The sequence below is a fragment of the Carcharhinus amblyrhynchos genome, chromosome 34 (assembly GCF_965287045.1).
Source record: "Carcharhinus amblyrhynchos chromosome 34, sCarAmb.v2.hapA, whole genome shotgun sequence".
Classification (NCBI taxonomy): Eukaryota; Metazoa; Chordata; class Chondrichthyes; order Carcharhiniformes; family Carcharhinidae; genus Carcharhinus; species Carcharhinus amblyrhynchos.
In genome coordinates, this window is record NC_137357.1 from 17,400,509 (window position 1) to 17,418,281 (window position 17,773).

Sequence of the window (17,773 nt, forward strand, 5' to 3'; positions counted from 1 at the left end):
GCTCCTATTTCTTATGTTCTTATGTCTGTGTGGGTTTCCTCTGGGTGCCCCAGTTTCTTCCCACAGTCCCAAAAACGTGCTGGTTCGGTGGACTGGCCATGCGCAATTCTCCCTCGGTGTACTCGAACAGGCACCGGAGTGTGGCGACTAGGGGATTTTCACAGTTACGTCATTGCAGTGTTAATGTCAGCCGACTTGTGACAGTAATAAATTTATATATGCATAGATATATATATTTAGATTGGCATTTAAAAATACATTTTTTAAAACCTTTGTCATGACCAACCAAAGGGGCTGAATCAGATGTGAAACAAGTCACTCCTACTCACGTAAATCACACTTAACAGTGGCCACTTGGGTAGAAATCTGCAGGTTAAACAGTACCAGTGTTATTCTATCTACTGCAATCTAATCAAGGGGTTCAGATGGTTTATATATGGAAGAACAGTGATTTGTATACTGGACATTTTTACTCCTGGCACAAGTGGCCATTCACAAAGATTTGGGAGGGAGTGGAGAGAAGTGTGGGAAACAGGGAGAGTACTTCCTAATGCTTTCCATTTCCATAATGGGATATTCACCTCTGGAGAGTCACCTGTACCATGAACAGGCTGCAGACTGACCAGAGCCAGTGCTGACACACAAACGTCTGCACCTGTACCATGAACAGGCTACAGACTGACCAGAGCCAGCGCTGACACACAGGCTTCTGCACCTGTACCATGAACAGGCTACAGACTGACCAGAGCCAGTGCTGACATACAGGCTTCTACACCTGTACCATGAACAGGCAACAGAGTGACCAGAGCCAGCGCTGACACACAGGCTTCTGCACTTGCACCATGAACAGGCTACAGACTGACCAGAGCCAGTGCTGACACACAGGCGTCTGCACCTGTACCATGAACAGGCTACAGACTGACCAGAGCCAGTGCTGACACACAGGCGTCTGCACCTGTACCATGAACAGGCGACAGACTGACCAGAGCCAGTGCTGACATACAGGCTTCTACACCTGTACCATGAACAGGCTACAGACTGACCAGAGCCAGTGCTGACACACAGGCGTCTGCACCTGTACCATGAACAGGCGACAGACTGACCAGAGCCAGCGCTGACACACAGGCTTCTGCACCTATATCATGAACAGACTGACCAGAGCCAGCGCTGACGCACAGGCGTCTGCACCTGTACCATGAACAGGCTACAGACTGACCAGAGCCAGCGCTGACGCACAGGCTTCTGATCTCAGAGGCAAAATCCACACATTCCACTGCTTAAACTTCCAGACCATTTATGGCAAAGCTCCCATTCGGGAGAAGGAAAATCTCTGTTACAGCCTCAAGAACTGATCCATCCACGAGGAACCGCTTAATAAGAAATATCGAGGAAAGCGTTAGAGAGTGCAATTTAATCGAGGGGTTCAGATGGTTTATATATAGATTAACAGATACGCGGGCGTGAGTTATAGACTGGAATCTAATCGAGGGTGTAGGATGGTTTATATATAGAATAACAGATACCCGGGAGTGAGTTACAGACTGGAATCTAATCGAGGGGTTCGGGGTGGTTTATATATAGAATAACAGATACCCGGGAGTGAGTTACAGACTGGAATCTAATCGAGGGGTTCGGGATGGTTTATATATAGAACAACAGATACCCGGAAGTGAGTTACAGACCGGGATCTAATTGAGGAGTTTGGGGTGGTTTATATATAGAATAACAGATACCCGGGAGTGAGTTACAGACTGGAATCTAATCGAGGGGTTCGGGGTGGTTTATATATAGAATAACAGATACCCGGGGGTGAGTTACAGACTGGAATCTAATCGAGGGGTTCGGGATGGTTTATATATAGAATAACAGATACCCGGGAGTGAGTTACAGACTGGAATCTAATCGAGGGGTTCGGGATGGTTTATATATAGAATAACAGATACCTGGGAATGAGTTACAGACCGGGATCTAATTGAGGAGTTTGGGGTGGTTTATATATAGAATAACAGATACCCGGGGGTGAGTTACAGACTGGAATCTAATCGAGGGGTTCAGGATGGTTTATATATAGAATAACAGATACCCGGGGGTGAGTTACAGACTGGAATCTAATCGAGGGGTTCGGGATGGTTTATATATAGAATAACAGATACCCGGGAGTGAGTTACAGACTGGAATCTAATCGAGGGGTTCGGGATAGTTTATATATAGAATAACAGATACCTGGGAGTGAGTTACAGACTGGAATCTAATCGAGGGGTTCGGGGTGGTTTATATATAGAATAACAGATACCCGGGAGTGAGTTACAGACTGGAATCTAATCGAGGGGTTCGGGGTGGTTTATATATAGAATAACAGATACCCGGGAGTGAGTTACAGACTGGAATCTAATCCAGGGGTTCAGAATGGTTTATATACAGAATAACAGATACCCAGGAGTGAGTTACAGACTGGAATCTAATCGAGGGGTTCAGAATGGTTTATATACAGAATAACAGATACCCAGGAGTGCATTACTGACCGGCATCTAACCGAGGGATTCAGGGGGTCTCGCACTTTAAACCTATGACCCATAGTAATTGACTCTTCCACTCTGGGAAAAAAGCTTCTGACTATCTACTCTGTCCATGCCTTTCATAATCTTGTAGACTTCTATCAGGTCGCCCCTCAACCTCTGTCATCCTAGTGAGAAACAAAACAAGTTTCTCCAACCTCTCCTCATAGCTAATGCCCTCCATACCAGGCAACATCATTCTAAATCTTTTCTGTACTCGCTCCAAAGCCTCCACGTCCTTCTGGTAGTGTGGCGACCTGAATTGAACACTATATTCCAAGTGCGGCCAAACTAAGGTTCTATAAAGCTGCAACATGACTTGCCAAGTTTTAAACTCAATGCACCGGCCGATGAAGGCAAGCATGCCATACGCCTTCTTGACTACCTTCTCCACCTGCATTACCACTTTCAGTGACCTGTGTACCTGTGCACCCAGATCCGTTTGCCGAGGTATACTCTTAAGGGTTCTGCCATTTACTGTATATTTCCTATCTGTATTAGACCTTCCAAAATGCATTACCTCACATTGTCTGGATTAAACTCCATCTGCCATCTCTCTGCCCAAGTCTCCAACCGACCTGTATCCTGCTGTATCCTCTGATGGTCCTCATCACTATCCACAAATCCACCAACCTTTGTGTCGTCCACAAACTTACTAATCAAACCTGTTACATTTTCCTCCAAATCATTTATATATATTACCAGAGAGTGAGTTACAGACTGGAATCTAATCAAGGGGTTCAGATGGTTTATGTAGAACCAATCAGTAGTTATTCAAATAAAATCAAAAATAAGAAACTTGTGAAGTGACATGAGGAGGCACAGGAGGTATCAATGTTTAGGGAGTGAATTCCAGAGCTTAGTACCGAGGCAGCTGATGACACGGACAACAGTGATCAAGCAGAGATGTTGCAGAATGGACAACCGTCCAGAACTGGAGGAATTCAGAGTTACTGTTATCTTGGAGAAGTGCAGGGATGTACACAGATAGTGAGGAGTTTGAAAAGGAGGGTATGAATTTGAGAATCGTGTCATTGGTGCACGAGGAGCCAATGTGGATTGGCAAGGCCCAAGGCTGATCGAATGAGTAGCGTTCAATATGAATACAGACATGGCCAATTTTGGGTTGGCTTTAAGGACACAGAGGTGAAGGGAGGGAAACAGGCCAGCCAGGCAGTGGGATTGTGGAGACTGGTGACGATAAAAGAATGGATGAGACTCTCATTAACAGCGGGACAGAGACAAGAAGGAAATAGCTAAGATAGAAACAGGAAGGTTGTTTCCACTGCCGGGTGAAACTAGAACTCGGGGGCATGGCCTCAAAATCAGGGGGAGCAGATTTAGGACTGAGTTGAGGAGGAACTTCTTCACCCAAAGGGTTGTGAATCTGTGGAATTCCCTGCCCAGTGAAGCAGTTGAGGCTACCTCATTGAATGTTTTTAAGGCAAGGATAGATAAATTTTTGAACAGTAAAGGAATTGAGGGTGATGGTGAGTGGGTGGCGAAGTGGAGCTGAGTCTATGAAAAAAATCAGCCATGATCTTATTGAATGGTGGAGCAGGCTCGAAGGGTCAGATGGCCGACTCCTGCTCCGAGTTCTTATTCTCCAATGAGAGGAGCATTAAGCGACATTTGTGATGCCAGGGATAAGAGGATCAGAAGCGTAGTCCAGTTTCAAATAGGAGGGCTTACTGAAGCAGATTTCAGTTTAGTTTTTTCAGTGTCACAAGTCGGTTTACTTTAACACTGCAATGAAGTTACTATGAAAATCCCCGAGTCGCCACATTCTGACATCCGTTCAGGTACACGCTGAGGGAGAATTTAGCATGGCCAAAGCACCTAACCAGCGCATCTTTCAGACGGTGGGAGGAAAGCGGAGCACCTGGAGGAAACCCACGCAGGCACGGGGAGAATGTGCAGATTCCGCCCAGACGATGACTCAGCCGGGGAATCGAACCCGGGTCCCTGGTCCTGTGAGATACCCTGCTGCCCCAGTGATTTTTAAAGAGTACCATCCACCTCCTCTCTCCCTCATTATCATTGAGATTTGATTAAATGTTTGCAATAGCATTCTGAAACTCAAGTAGTCAGACTGAGAGTCAGCACAGAGACCTGAGAGTATGAAGGAAGTGTATGTATAGCACACTCTGCCTCAGACTCGGAGCAGCTCAGATATGATCATGTCGTCTTCCCAGAACAACGTGAAACAAACACCCACTTAGCTGCATTTGCAAAGAAACTTGATCTGCTTTGCAACTTCCTGAAGGCATTGCAACAGGTCCATCTGTCCCTGTGGAACCCATAGCTCCATGGTCGGGGAAGAGAAATCTGGGCCACAGCACCCTTCGACCATCTATTTCCTCAGATAAAGAACCATGAAGTGAAACACAAGGCGGGCCAGACACCTTCCTTTGGCTGTGCACATGTTGGCCCTGTGTTTGGTTACAGGCAGCTTACACAGGAACAAGGATGTGGGCTGGCAGACGTCTGCAAAGACTGCACCGGGGAGTTGCCTTCACAGAGGGGAGCTGCTTACAACCTGAAGACAAGGCAGCGCCCGTTCAGAAGAGAGAGACCATGTCACTGAAACTACCTCGCAACGTCTGGGATTTCAACCTGAGGGTGGACACAGGGCGTATAGGTACTGTACTGCTGGGCTGATCCTTCAATCCGTTGCTCCCCTGTCCCTGCCTTCTTGTCTATCTCCAACCCTCAGCTTGCTTTCCAGCCTGCCTGGCTCCGTGTGGGTTAGAAAACGAGTTGAAAAGACAAGTCAGCATGTTGCCAAGGCTGGGGTTCCCCTCCCTCTCTCCCCACTAAATTTCTGTGCAAATTGGTACAGACTTGACAGTCAGAGGGAAAAGGGGGAGGAATATGTAATTCGCGAGCTTAATGAATTCCAGGGCTGCTAACACTGTGGGTCAGAGGTGTTACATTTTTTATCTGTATTTTGTTCACCGGATGTGCGTGTCGCTGACTGGGTTGGCATTTATTGCCCATTCCTAGTTGCCCTTCCTTGAACGGGCAGTTAAGAGGACTTGCCGCGGGTCTGGAGTCACATGTCGACCAGACCGGGTAAGGACAGCAGATTTCCTTCCCTCAAGGACATTAGTGGACTGGATAGCTTTTGATGACAATGGTTTCATGGTCGTCGATGGACTTTTTAAAAAAATTGAATTTGAACGTCACCATCGGCCGTGGTGGGATCCGAACTTGGGTCCCCAGAACGTTACGCTGGGTCTCCGCATTATTGGTCGAGGGGCAATTATCTGGAATGTGTGTGTTAACAGGATTGGGGATTGGGTAGCTGTGCTGCTGTTTTGCCCCCTCCCCCTTATCCCCCCCATCGCCTCTGGCACGGAACCTAGAGTAGAGACGTGTGCGAATGATTTGGAACGATTGAGTGGAAAGGGACTTTTGGCATTCCATTTGTAAGGTGTACTGTCCACCTGCCGGTGCATGGTGAGAGAAGCGAGGGAATAAGAAATGGAATGGAAGAGAGACTGAACACTGAGCCCACAGCTGCTGCATCATTTGTTGTTTCAGTTTCTCAACCATTCAGATGTTGCTGTGTTTGGCGTTTTGCGTACACAGCCCTTGTGGGTGAATACAGGAACGGTATACTTGTATATACTGCTGTTACGTGCATCTGAACTGTACATCCGATGGTTCACTTCCAACCCCAGCGTTCAGTAGCACAGAGAACATGTTGCATTTCTTTGAGCTCTTGTGGAGATCCACACCTTCACATCCTTTGGTCCGATCTTGGTGACTGCCACTTAATTCAGGCAACCCTTCCATGCACTCTCCCCATTTTGAAACAGCCTTGAAGCTCACTTCTTTGACTAATGTGCTGGTTAGGGTGCATTGACCCGAACAGCGGCCAGAGTGTGGCGACGACAGGAATTTCACAGTCACTTCATTGTCGTGTTAATGTAAGCCTTTCTTGAGATCTATAAATAAACTTTAACTTTTACCTCAGCTGAACTTACCCTTTCCTTCTTCTGGCGGCATGGTCTGGCACAGTAGTTAGCACTGCTGCCTCACAGCTCTGGGGACCTGGGTTCAATTCCCGGCTTGGGTCATTATCTGTGTGGAGTTTGCACATTCTCCTCGTGTCTGCGTGGGTTTCCTCTGGGTGCCCCGATTTCCTCCCACAGTCCAAAGATGTGCGGGTTAGGTGGATTGGCCATGTTAAATTGCCCCTTCATGTCCCAAGATGCATAGGTTAAAGGAATGAGCGGGGTAAATATGTGGGGCAATGGGGTTGGGCCTGGGTGGGATTGTTGTCAGTGCAGACTTGATGGGGCAAATGGCCTCATTCTGCACTGCAGAGATTCTATGATGATCTCTAGTTCATGGCACAGTGACCTTCTGTGCTCTTTCGACATGTATAAGCCCATGATGCCAACATCAATGCAGTTGATTATTACAAAGTATTCACAATGCAGGAACTGTCTGCTCTGCCTTGGTGTCAATGCCCTGCTTTGAGGCTCCTCCCTGCCCCCCTCGTCATGCCAACCCAACACCCTAGCCTTCTATTCCTCTCTCCCTCATATGTCTCTCCAGCTTCCCCTGAAATCCATCTCGATATTCACCATAACCACTAGCTGTGGTCATAAGTTCCACATTCTCAGTACTGGGTGAAGAAGTTTCCCCTGAATTAATTCTAAAACCTTCTTCTCTGCTCATTCTGTTAAGTTCCCTCTTCTAATTTTGACAGACTGACTCATAGAGTCATCGAGGTTTACAGCATGGAAACAGGCTCTTCAGCCCAACTTGTCCACACCGCCCTTTATCTGAAAACCTTCAGCTCGTCCCAATTGCCATCATTTGGCCCATATCCCTCTCTACCCATCTTACCCATGTTACTGTCTAAAACGCTTTTTAAAAGACAGAATTGTGACTTTTAAGAGGTGTCTTGACAAATACATGAAGAGGATGGGAATGGAGGGTTATGATCCCGGAAGGATCGGGGGTTTTAGTTTAAATTGGGCAGTATGGTTGGTGCAGGCTTGGAGGGCTGAAGGGCCTGTTACTGTGTTATAATTTTCTTTGTTCTTTGTTCCTCATCACCATGAGTAAGACGGACAGAATGGCCTGAAATCAGAACCCAGCACCACCTCTGAAACTCCTGTTTGTCAGCCTTTCACATCTTGGGTCCACAGACTTCTCTGGAGCTCACCCTTTCAACCTTCCACTTGATCATTTTTCACTTCCATCAACCTGAACGCATCCACAACTTTGCTTGCTGCCTGTATGTTAACTCACTCCAAACCCTGTTCCCTATCGTCCTCCTGCTCACCACCTCACTCTGTCTCTTAATCTAAGCAACGCTTTGATTTTGAAATTCTCATGCTTGTTTTCAAATTCCTACATGGCCTCAGCCCTCCCGATCTCTGCAAGCTCTCAGTGTTACACCTTGCTTTTGTTTTATTCATTTGCAGGACATGTGTGTCGCTGGCTGGGCCAGCATTTATTGCCCATCGCTAGTTGCTCTTGGAGGGCAGTTGAGAATCAATCCCATTGCTGTGGCTCTGGAGTCACATGTAGGCCAGACCGGGTAAGGACGGCAGATTTCCTTCCCGAAAGGACATGAGTGAAACAGATGGGTTTTTCCAACAATGGTTTCATGGTCATCAGTGGATTTTTAATTCCAGATTTTTTTTGTATTGAATTCAAATTCCACCATCTGCCATGGCGGGATTCGAACCCAGGTCCCCAGAACATTAGCTGTGTTTCTGGATTAATAGTCCAGTGATAATACCACTCGGCCATCAACTCGCGCGTGCTCCAGTTTGTATCACTTCACATTGACAGACACACTCTCATCCGTGTGGATCCTAAACTCTGGAATTCCCTGTCTTAATCACCCCCCCAACCTCTCTCCCTCTAAGCCTGACCTTTAGACCAAGTCATGATCATCCGCTGTTATATACTCTGACGTGACTCAACAGCCGGTCTTGTTGGATAAGGCTGTGGTGAACCTTGGCACATTTCACAGTGACCGGGGGCACAACAGTAATTTTGTTGCTTTGACGAAATGCAATTCGGAGAATTAAAATCATTGTTTTTACAAGTTATCATGACCCAGCATGTTCCTTGTCTGTGGATCACTCTCTTTTTCCAGTAAGAAGTCTCACAACACCAGGTTAAAGTCCAGTGGGTTTATTTGGAATCACAAGCTTTTGGAGCACTGCTCCTTCATCAGGTGAGTGGAGGTTCGAGCTAAATCGATGAAGGAGTGGCGCTCTGAAAGCTTGTGATTCTAAATAAACCTGTTGGACTTCAACCTGGTGCTGTGAGAACTATGACTGTGCCCTGCCCAGTCCAAAGCCAGCTTTCTCCACATCATCTTTTTTCCAGTGATTTAATGCGTTTTGCCCAGATGAATGGGCTTGGTGCCTGTCATAACTCCATGGAGGGGTAAGTCCCATCACCAAGTTACTTCATTTACACCATACATCTGGACACAGCCAGCTCTCCAGTTGCTCCCTGCTGAATGCAGGCTGAGAGTCTGACACACCTGCTTTAAATAGGGAGCATGAGACTCCCTGATTTAACCATCAATTAGGACCATTCAGGTACTTCATACTCTCGCAAGCCAACCTCATTAGCCTGGCTGAAGTCATCACAGTGCCCTTCTGTGAAGGATCTGAGAAGAAGAACTTTCTTATTCAGAGCTGCTTGTGTGATTTTTAAACTTGTGTGACCCATATAGCGCAGAGCACAACAAGGAAGTGTTTCCAATGGCCAGAGGCTCAGGAATCTCTCAGGACACAAACTGAGAATTCCTGAAAGAAGAATTGGAGAGCGCCCTGAAATGAGTTAGTTATAGAGCGGGGAACGCCATCAATTTGATTACAGCCGCAATGGGCAAATGGTCTCCCTCTGCACTGTTTCGTACTTTGCTTCTCTTCAGTGTGGGCAGGAAGGTGTAAGTAGGCAACCTCCAGCTCTGCGTACAGGGAGAAAGTTGAGTCAGAGAGAGACAGAGGCAAGTTGAGGCAGACTTACAGACTTGTCTTGAAACTGAAATTCTGAAGAAGGTCTGATGCAATTTCTCTTCAGATGTTGGTACATCTGCATTGGAACCAGAGCGTCCATGTCAACATTGCAGACACAATGGTTATGTAATGAAAAGAAACAGTGTGTGATGTAAATGAAAATAAGAGTTGCTCATTTAAGAGTTGAGAAAGTTTTTCTTATCAGAGAGTTCCGAGCCTTTGGAACGCTCTTCCTCAAACACACACATGAGGATGGCCTCAACCAGGATCTTGGGTTCATAACACACTCTGTGTAACACCCAACCATTTGGCCTGGGCTTGTAAAAACTGTCCTGGCTTGAGACAATGCACATCTCTTTAACCTGTGATTATCCCTCTCTCCACTCGCACCATCTGTACCTGGAAAGACTTGATTACCTGTTCAGACTCGCAATCCAACCATTATCTTGCAATTGAGTCTTTGTCTATGTTTGCCCTGTTTGTGAACCCACCTCTCCACTCACCTGATGCAGAAGCAGTGCTCCAAAAGCTCGTGCCACCAGTTAAACCTACTGGACTTTAACCTGGTGTTGTGAGACTTCTTACTGTGCCCACCCCAGTCCAACGCCAGCATCACCATATCTTACTCAAAAGACAGTGGAAGCAGAATCTTTGATTATTTTCTAAAGCAGAGCTAGATAGATTCTTGTTAACAAGAGTTTGAACGTGGGTTGGCAGGAATGTTAGAGGTGAACTCACAACCAGATCAGATGTAATGATTTCAGAAGCCCGGCTGGAAAGGAAAATGGTTCATTTGCCAAACACAATGTAAAGCCACTATCGTGGTGTATGCACACTAGTCCCTGCCTGGGACTGGAGTTCAGCAGGCCCAGTCCTGGGCCTGCCCTATAAATGGCTCAGGAAGGTAGTTCCGGTTGGGCAGGCCACTGTCTGTTACAAGGGGAACTCATACACAATGAGACCCACAGGGAGATCAACGAGAGATTGCCCCTGGATCTCATGGGGGCTATTAGGCATGGTCTTACTGAATGGCTGTGGAGCAGGCTCGAGGGGCCGAATGGCCTATTTGTGCTCCAAATTCAACGTGTGTTAAATATTTCAGACAGAATAGTTTGTGATTTGTGAATGTTCTGGACTGAATAGTGTGCAATAAGTACAATTTTTTTTGAATGCGAGATGAGCACCATTGCCTAGGCCAACACTTTTAGCCATCCCTCCCCATCATAACCCCATCCATTTACCCCACTGATCCCACTAACCAGCGCATCTTTGGACTGTGGGAGGAAACCGGAGCACCAGAGGAAAGCCACGCAGACGTGGGGAGAATTTGCAAAGGACCCAAGGACCCGAATGCTGTGAGGCAGCAGTGCTAAACACTGTGCCACTGTGTCACCTACATCCTTTGCGGTATCCAATGAATTTAACCATTTCTTGACATTACATGGAGTGAATCGAATTGGCTGAAGACTGGCACTGGAGATGCTGGGATCCACTGGAGAGGCTGAGATGTATCGGCATTTCTGGCTGAAGATTGTTGCGATTATTTCAGCCTGATCTTTTGCATTGATGTGCTGGACCCCCCATCATTGAGGATGGAGATATCTGTGGAGCCTCCTCCTCCTCCTCCTCCAGTGAGTTGGTTAACTGTCCACCACCATTCTCGGCTGGATGTGGCAGGACTGCGGAGCTTAGATTTGACCCGTTGGTTGTGGGATTCCGGAGTTCTGTCCATTATTTGCCGCTTACGCTGTTTGGCACGCAAGTAGTCCTGTGTCATAGCCTCACCAGCTTGACACCTCATTCTCAGGTACGCCTGGTATTGCTCCTTAGCATGCCCCCCTGTACTCTCCACTGCACCAGGGTTGAGCCCCTGACTTGGTGGGGCGGCACGATGGCACAGTGGTCAGCACTGCTGCCTCACAATGCTGGGGACCCGGTTCGATTCCCAGCTTGTCTCTCTGGGTGGAGGGTGCATGTTCTCCCCGTGTCTGTGTGGGTTTCCTCCCGCACTCCAAGGGTGTGTGGGTTAGTTGGATTGGCCATGCTTAATTGCCTCTGACTGTCAGGGGGACTAGCTAGGGTAAATACATGGGTTATGGGGATAGGGCCCTGGGTGGAATTGTGGCTGGTGCAGACTCGATGGGCCGAATGGCCTCCTTCTGCACTGTAGGATTGTATGTTTCTACGAAGATCCCTGTGTTTGAGCTGAAACTCTTCTGCAGCCCATCTCAGAAATCACTTCATCCAACGCAGCTCTTTCAGTTTGATAAGGTTGATCATACTGCACAGAAATGCAACGCTCAGTGTCATTTCGATGGCACTTGAGGGTTGGAGCCGCAACACTCCTCCTACGCTCGATCACCACCTGACTGAGAAAACCGAGGTGGTTGGACGGGTGAGTAAAGTGGTCAAGAGGGCGCCTGCACTTTTAATAGCTGAGAAATTGAATACAAGAGCAGGGAGGTATGCAGGGTCTGTCAGGAACGCACACTAGCCAGGTCACAGCTGGAGTACTGCCTGCAGTTCCGATCACCCCACTTACGAAATGATGCGACTGTCCAGAAGAGGGTAGAGAGGTGATTTACTGGGATGTTGTCCTTTAGTTATCGGGGAAGAGTGGATGGATTGGGAGAGTGTGTGTCCCAAAACCTTCCAGAGAAGTGGTCAGCTTTACAGTATCAGCCATCAGGTGACTTGTGGCATCCATTTTCTCATCTGTGTCTTTTCATAGAATCGTCGACTCCCTGCAATGCAGAAGGAGTTCGTTTGGCCCATTGAGTCTGCACCGACCACAATCTCACCCAGGCCCTAATCCCACAGCCCCTCATATTTACCCTGCTAATCCCCCGGACACGAGGGTTAATTTAGCACGGCCAATCAACCGAACCGACATATCTTTGGAGTGTGGGAGGAAATCGGAGCAGCTGGAGGAAACCCACGCAGACACAGGGAGAATGTGCAGATGACACGCAGTGACCTGAGGCCGGAATTAAAACCAGGTCCCTGGCACTGTGAGGCAGGAATGCTGACCACTGTGCCATTCCTATCTTGTACATATTCTTAAAACAGGTTTTCTCTGAACAATATGTCTGCGACCAGCTGATCAAATTGGAGGTAGCTCTGACTCAATCCCAGTTTTTTATCACCATGGCAGCAGATGAGATAAGTAGGGCATATTTCCTTTTATTTGAGACATGCCCAGCTGCGGGGGCGGGGGAGGGGGGTAGGGGGGTTAAGATTTGGGGGAGAGCTGAGAGGTTGAGAGAGTATTCAATGGGATGGTTTGCTCGGTGGGGATCAGGAACTCACTGCTTGAAAAGATAGTTGAAGCAGAAATCCCAATAACATTTCCAGAGCACTTGCATATAACTGGAAGAAGTGCGGTAACCTCCCTCCAAAATGTCTGTGTGGAGTTTGCACATTCTCCCCGTGTCTGCGTGGGTTTCCTCCGGGTGCTCCGGTTTCCTCCCACAGTCCAAAGATGTGCGGGTTAGGTTGAAGGGCCATTGTCCCTTAATGTCCTGAGATGCGTTGGTTAGACGGAGGAGTGGGTAAAATATGCAGGTATATGGGGGTAGGGCCTGGGTGGGATTGTGGTCGGTGCAGACTCGATGGGCTGAATGGCCTCTTTCTGTGCTGTAGGGTTGCTATGGTTTCTATGATTCTACATACCAAGAGCTGGGAAGTGAGGTGAGGTTGGACAGTTACTTGTTAACCAGTGCAGACATGCTGCTGTGCTGTGAATGTCTGTTACTTATACTTCAGTCAACATTCTTTGATTTGATTTTGTTATTGTCACATGTATTAATGTACAGTGAAAAGTATTATTTCTTGCATGCTGTACAGACAAAGCATACCGTTAATAGAGAAGGAAACAAGAGAGTGCAGAATGTAGTGTTACAGTCACAGCTAGGGTATAGTGCAAAAATCAACTTAATGCGAGGTAAGTCCATTCAAAAGTCTGACAGCAGCAGGGAAGAAGCTATTCTTGAGTCAGTTGGTACATGACCTCGGACTTTTGTATCTTTTTCCCGTCGGGAGAAGGCGGAAGAGAGAGTGTCCGGGGTGCGTTGGGTCCTGAATTATGCTGGCTGCTTTGCTGAGGCAGCAGGAAGTGTAGACAGAGTCAATGGATGGGAGGCTATTTTACAGCTTCTTTCAGCAAGAGGTTAGAACTGAAATATAGAAGCAGGAGGAGGCCATTTGGCCCTTCAAGCCTGCTCTACCATTCATTATGATCATGGTTGATTATCAAATCCAGTGTCCTGATCTCCTGCCTTCTCCCTCATGTCCCTTGATCCTTTTGGCCTGAAGAGCGATATCTAATTCCTTCTCGAAATCAATAGAAGCATAAAAAAAACAGAATCTTTCTTGCTCTGTTGGGTGAAGTTCCACAGGGACACCTCAGAGAGAAACTGAACTGGCACAGAAGCATGGAGGGATTGAATCCAATGATACTTCATCCAATCTTGGGCCTTGGAGGCGTTTCTGCATCGCACGCAGGATGATGAGGTTTAATGTTGCTTTGCATGGATAACATAGCCCACCGAGAGAGCCAGGGACAGAGTATACACCCAGGAGTAACACAGCCAGGTGCAGGGTGAAACTGGGTGTTCCCAACCTCTTCCTCACAAAGAGGGAGATTTAGCCTGTTGGCCAGGGGTCGCTGATTTTTCTCTATGCCCGAACAGCATGGTGGCGTAGTGGTTAGGCTCACAGTGCCAGGGACCCAATTTCGACTTTGGACTTGGGTGACTGTATGGAGTTTGCATGTTCTCTCCACGTCTGCTTGGGTTTCCTCCATGTGCTCCTGTTTCTTCCCACAGTCCAAAAGATGTGCTGATTAGGTGCGTTGGCCATTGCTAAATTCTCCCTCACAGTACCTGAACAGGCACCAGAGTGTGGCAAGTAGGGAATTTTCACACCAACATTACATTAACATTGCAGTGTTAATGTAAGCGTACTGGTGACACTAATAAAGAAACTTAAACTTTTCATTTTGACTGTAATGTTACATTGTGCACACTGGCTTTGTGTAACATGGCGGTCACATTGCAACTGACTGTGCCAAGGGGATTTTCACAGTAACTTCATTGTAGCGTTAATGTAAACCTACTTGTGGCTAATAAATAAATGCAACAGCCAGAGTTAGCTGCAGAAACACAGTGCCCAGAGATAACTGCAGAAACGCAGCAACCAGATAGAGCTGCAGAAACGCAGCACCTAGAGTTAGCTGCAGTACATTTTCAGTGAGGAATGTTCATCCATGTGAGTTTAGTAGAATTGTCCATGTATTACTTAAATGTGTGAAAGTTCACTGCCCTGTTCGCGACATTCCAACAATGTCTCCATGCTGTAAAAATGCATAAGGACTAGGAGCAGGAGTCGGCCATCTGGCCCCTCGAGCCTGCTCTGCCATTCAATAAGATCATGGCTGATCTTTTCATGGACTCAGCTCCACTTACCCGCCCGCTCACCATAACCCTTAATTCCTTTCGTATTCAAAAATCTATCTATCCTTGCCTTAAAAACATTCAATGAGGGAGCCTCAACTGCTTCACTGGGCAGGGAATTCCACAGATTCACAACCCTTTGGGTGAAGAAGTTCCTCTTCAACTCAGTCCTAAATCTGCTTCCCCTAATTTTGAGGCTGTGCCCCGTAGTTCTAGTTTCTTCTGCCAATGGAAATAACTTCCCTGCTTCTATCTTAACTCTTCACTTCATAATCTTATATGTTTCTATCAGATCTCCCCTCATTTTTCTGAATTCCAGTGAGTATAGTCCCAGTCTACTCAGTCTCTCCTCATAAGCCAACCCTCTCAACTCCGGAATCAACCTAGTGAATCTCCTCTGCACCCCCTCCAGTGCCAGGATATCCTTTCTCAAGCACTCCCCTGGTGTTGGGATGTGCGGACCTCCTGATAGGTGCAGTATAGCTCTTTCAATCGGTGTGGGGAATCAAGTGCTCTCCACAGTGTATTACAGCATTGAGATCCTGTCCTAATCCGAAAGGACATGGGTGGGAACTTTACTGCCCACCTGCCACGGAATCAGAGTGGGCGGGGGGACGGACAGTGGGAAGGTCTGTTGACCCTGGGCGGTTTCGGGATAGCTTTGACCCTGAGCACCTGGTCCAATATTAAATGGAGCTGCTCTGGCCCTGCTTGGATAAAGTATCACACTCAGTATCAATAATGAAACACTGCTATTACTGTCGAGCTCCCCCTGAACCACACACCTGTGTCATCCAGAATCGTTGAATCCCGACAGTGCAGAAGGAGGCAATTTGGCCCATCGAGTCTGCACCCACCACAATCCCACCCAGTCCCGATCCCCGTAACCCCATGTATTTACTCTGCGAGCTCCCCTGACACGAAGGGCCAATTTGATACGGCCAATGCACCTCACCCACACATCATTCAATCTCATTCGGACCGTGGGAGGAAACCGGAGCACCCGGAGGAAACCCACGCAGACACGGGGAGAGCGTGCGGACTCCACACAGACGGTGACCCAAGCTGACAATCGAACCTGGATCCCTGGCACTGTGAGGCAGCAGTGCGAACCCACTGTGCCGGCATGCTGCCCAACGCGTGCATGCACTCGCGAACATACAGTGAATGTGTTCATCTGCTCTGTGCTGCATTGTGTAACAAACATGCAGAATGCAACACTGAGAGGGATCCCGCGAATGAGTCTCACATTGTTGTGTGAGAAAGAATTGTGGATTGTCTCGATGTCTCAAAGTGCTTCATATTGCTGTGAATACGGGTCGGAATTTTTCCGTCCCGCCCGCCACTGGAATTCCAGCGGGGGGGGAGCGGGGGAAACCATGTGATGGTCCATTGAAGTCAGGTGGGGATCTCCGGTTGTCAGGTGAACACAGCCGGGGAATCTCGCCTGGAATGTATCTCCTGTAAATAAAGCAGTGTGATCTTCCCTTTCTGCTCAGTGAGCTGTCTCTGCTGACCTCCATTCCATTGAATGTCTTCAAGAGGCAGCTGGATATCGCACTTGGGGCGAAAGGGATCAAAGGTTTGGGGGTGAAAGCAGGATGAGGCTATTGAGTTGGACGATCGGCCATGATCGCGATGAATGGCAGAGCAGGCTTGAAGGGCCGAATGGCCTCTTCCTGCTCCTATCTCCTGTGTTTCCTGAACCAATAAAGGTGGTGTGAGGAAGAGGGTTAAAAATCAGGTGCTTTTTAGTGTCATGATTTTTACCCTGGGGCTGAGACAGTAAGAAGTCTCACAACACCAGGTTAAAGTCCAACAGGTCTTATTTGGTAGCAAACGCCACGTTTGCGACCAAACCAGGCGCTTGCGACCAAATAAACCTGTTGGACTTTAACCTGGTGTTGTGAGACTTCTTCCTGTATTTACCCCAGTCCAACGCCGGCATCTCCACATCTGGGGCCGAGACGCAGTTGGAAACAATTGATCAGGCATCTTTTATTTGCAGAGGCTGCTTTGAGCGTTTCGACCTCTGAATCAAGAATTGCAGCCGTTTTTGTAACAGGATGTGGCTTTGTGATAATACTGTGATGTAGAGAAGCAACTGCAAAGCTTCAGTGAGGAGCCGTGTCCAGGCAGTGTCTCATGTTCAGGCAGCAAGCGGGTCAATGCCCCTTCATGTGATCCCCCTCGGGCACTTTCTAAAACAACTGGCAAATCAATCCCTTATCCGCAGTTAAGGTGCAGCCCCGAGCCAAGCTTAATTGCGTGTTCCTGTTGGTGTCTAAGTCTAGATTGCGAGCAGTCTGCTTGAAAGTTAATGGGTTCATCACAGTCCAATCCACACAGCAAGGAGAGCAGACAAGTCCCATTGTAAGAAATTCTGCCCGTTCAACTCAGTGCAGACAAGACACTGAATTTCACATCCCCCAGGGAAGCAATGGCCCAAATGGTATTATCACTAGACTATTAATGCAGAAACGTTCTGGGGGACCCAGGTTCGAATCCTGTCACGGCCGATGGTGGAGTTTGAATTCAATAAAAGAAAAAAAAATCTGGATTCCAGAATTGACTGATGACCATGTTGGGGTGGCACGGTGGCACGGTGATTAGCACTGCTGCCCCACAGCACCAGGGACCCGGGTTCAATTCCAGCCTCAGGTCACTGTCTGTGTGGAGTTTGCACATTCTCCCCATGTCTGCGTGGGTTTCCTCCGGGTGCTCCAGTCTCCTCCCACAGTCCAAAGATGTGTGGGAT

The 17,773-nt window shown here is 47.8% G+C and overlaps 1 protein-coding gene across 1 annotated transcript in view; it reads left to right on the plus strand.

Moving 5' to 3' along the window:
- Window positions 1-5,024: 5,024 nt before the first annotated feature.
- The window catches only part of arhgap25 (Rho GTPase activating protein 25), a 55,544-nt gene continuing 42,795 nt past the window's right edge, over window positions 5,025-17,773 (plus strand). Inside the window, exon 1 of the mRNA XM_080216818.1 lies at window positions 5,025-5,196. Within this exon, the coding sequence (XP_080072944.1) occupies window positions 5,025-5,196 (172 nt within the window). The remainder of the gene's footprint in view (window positions 5,197-17,773) is intronic.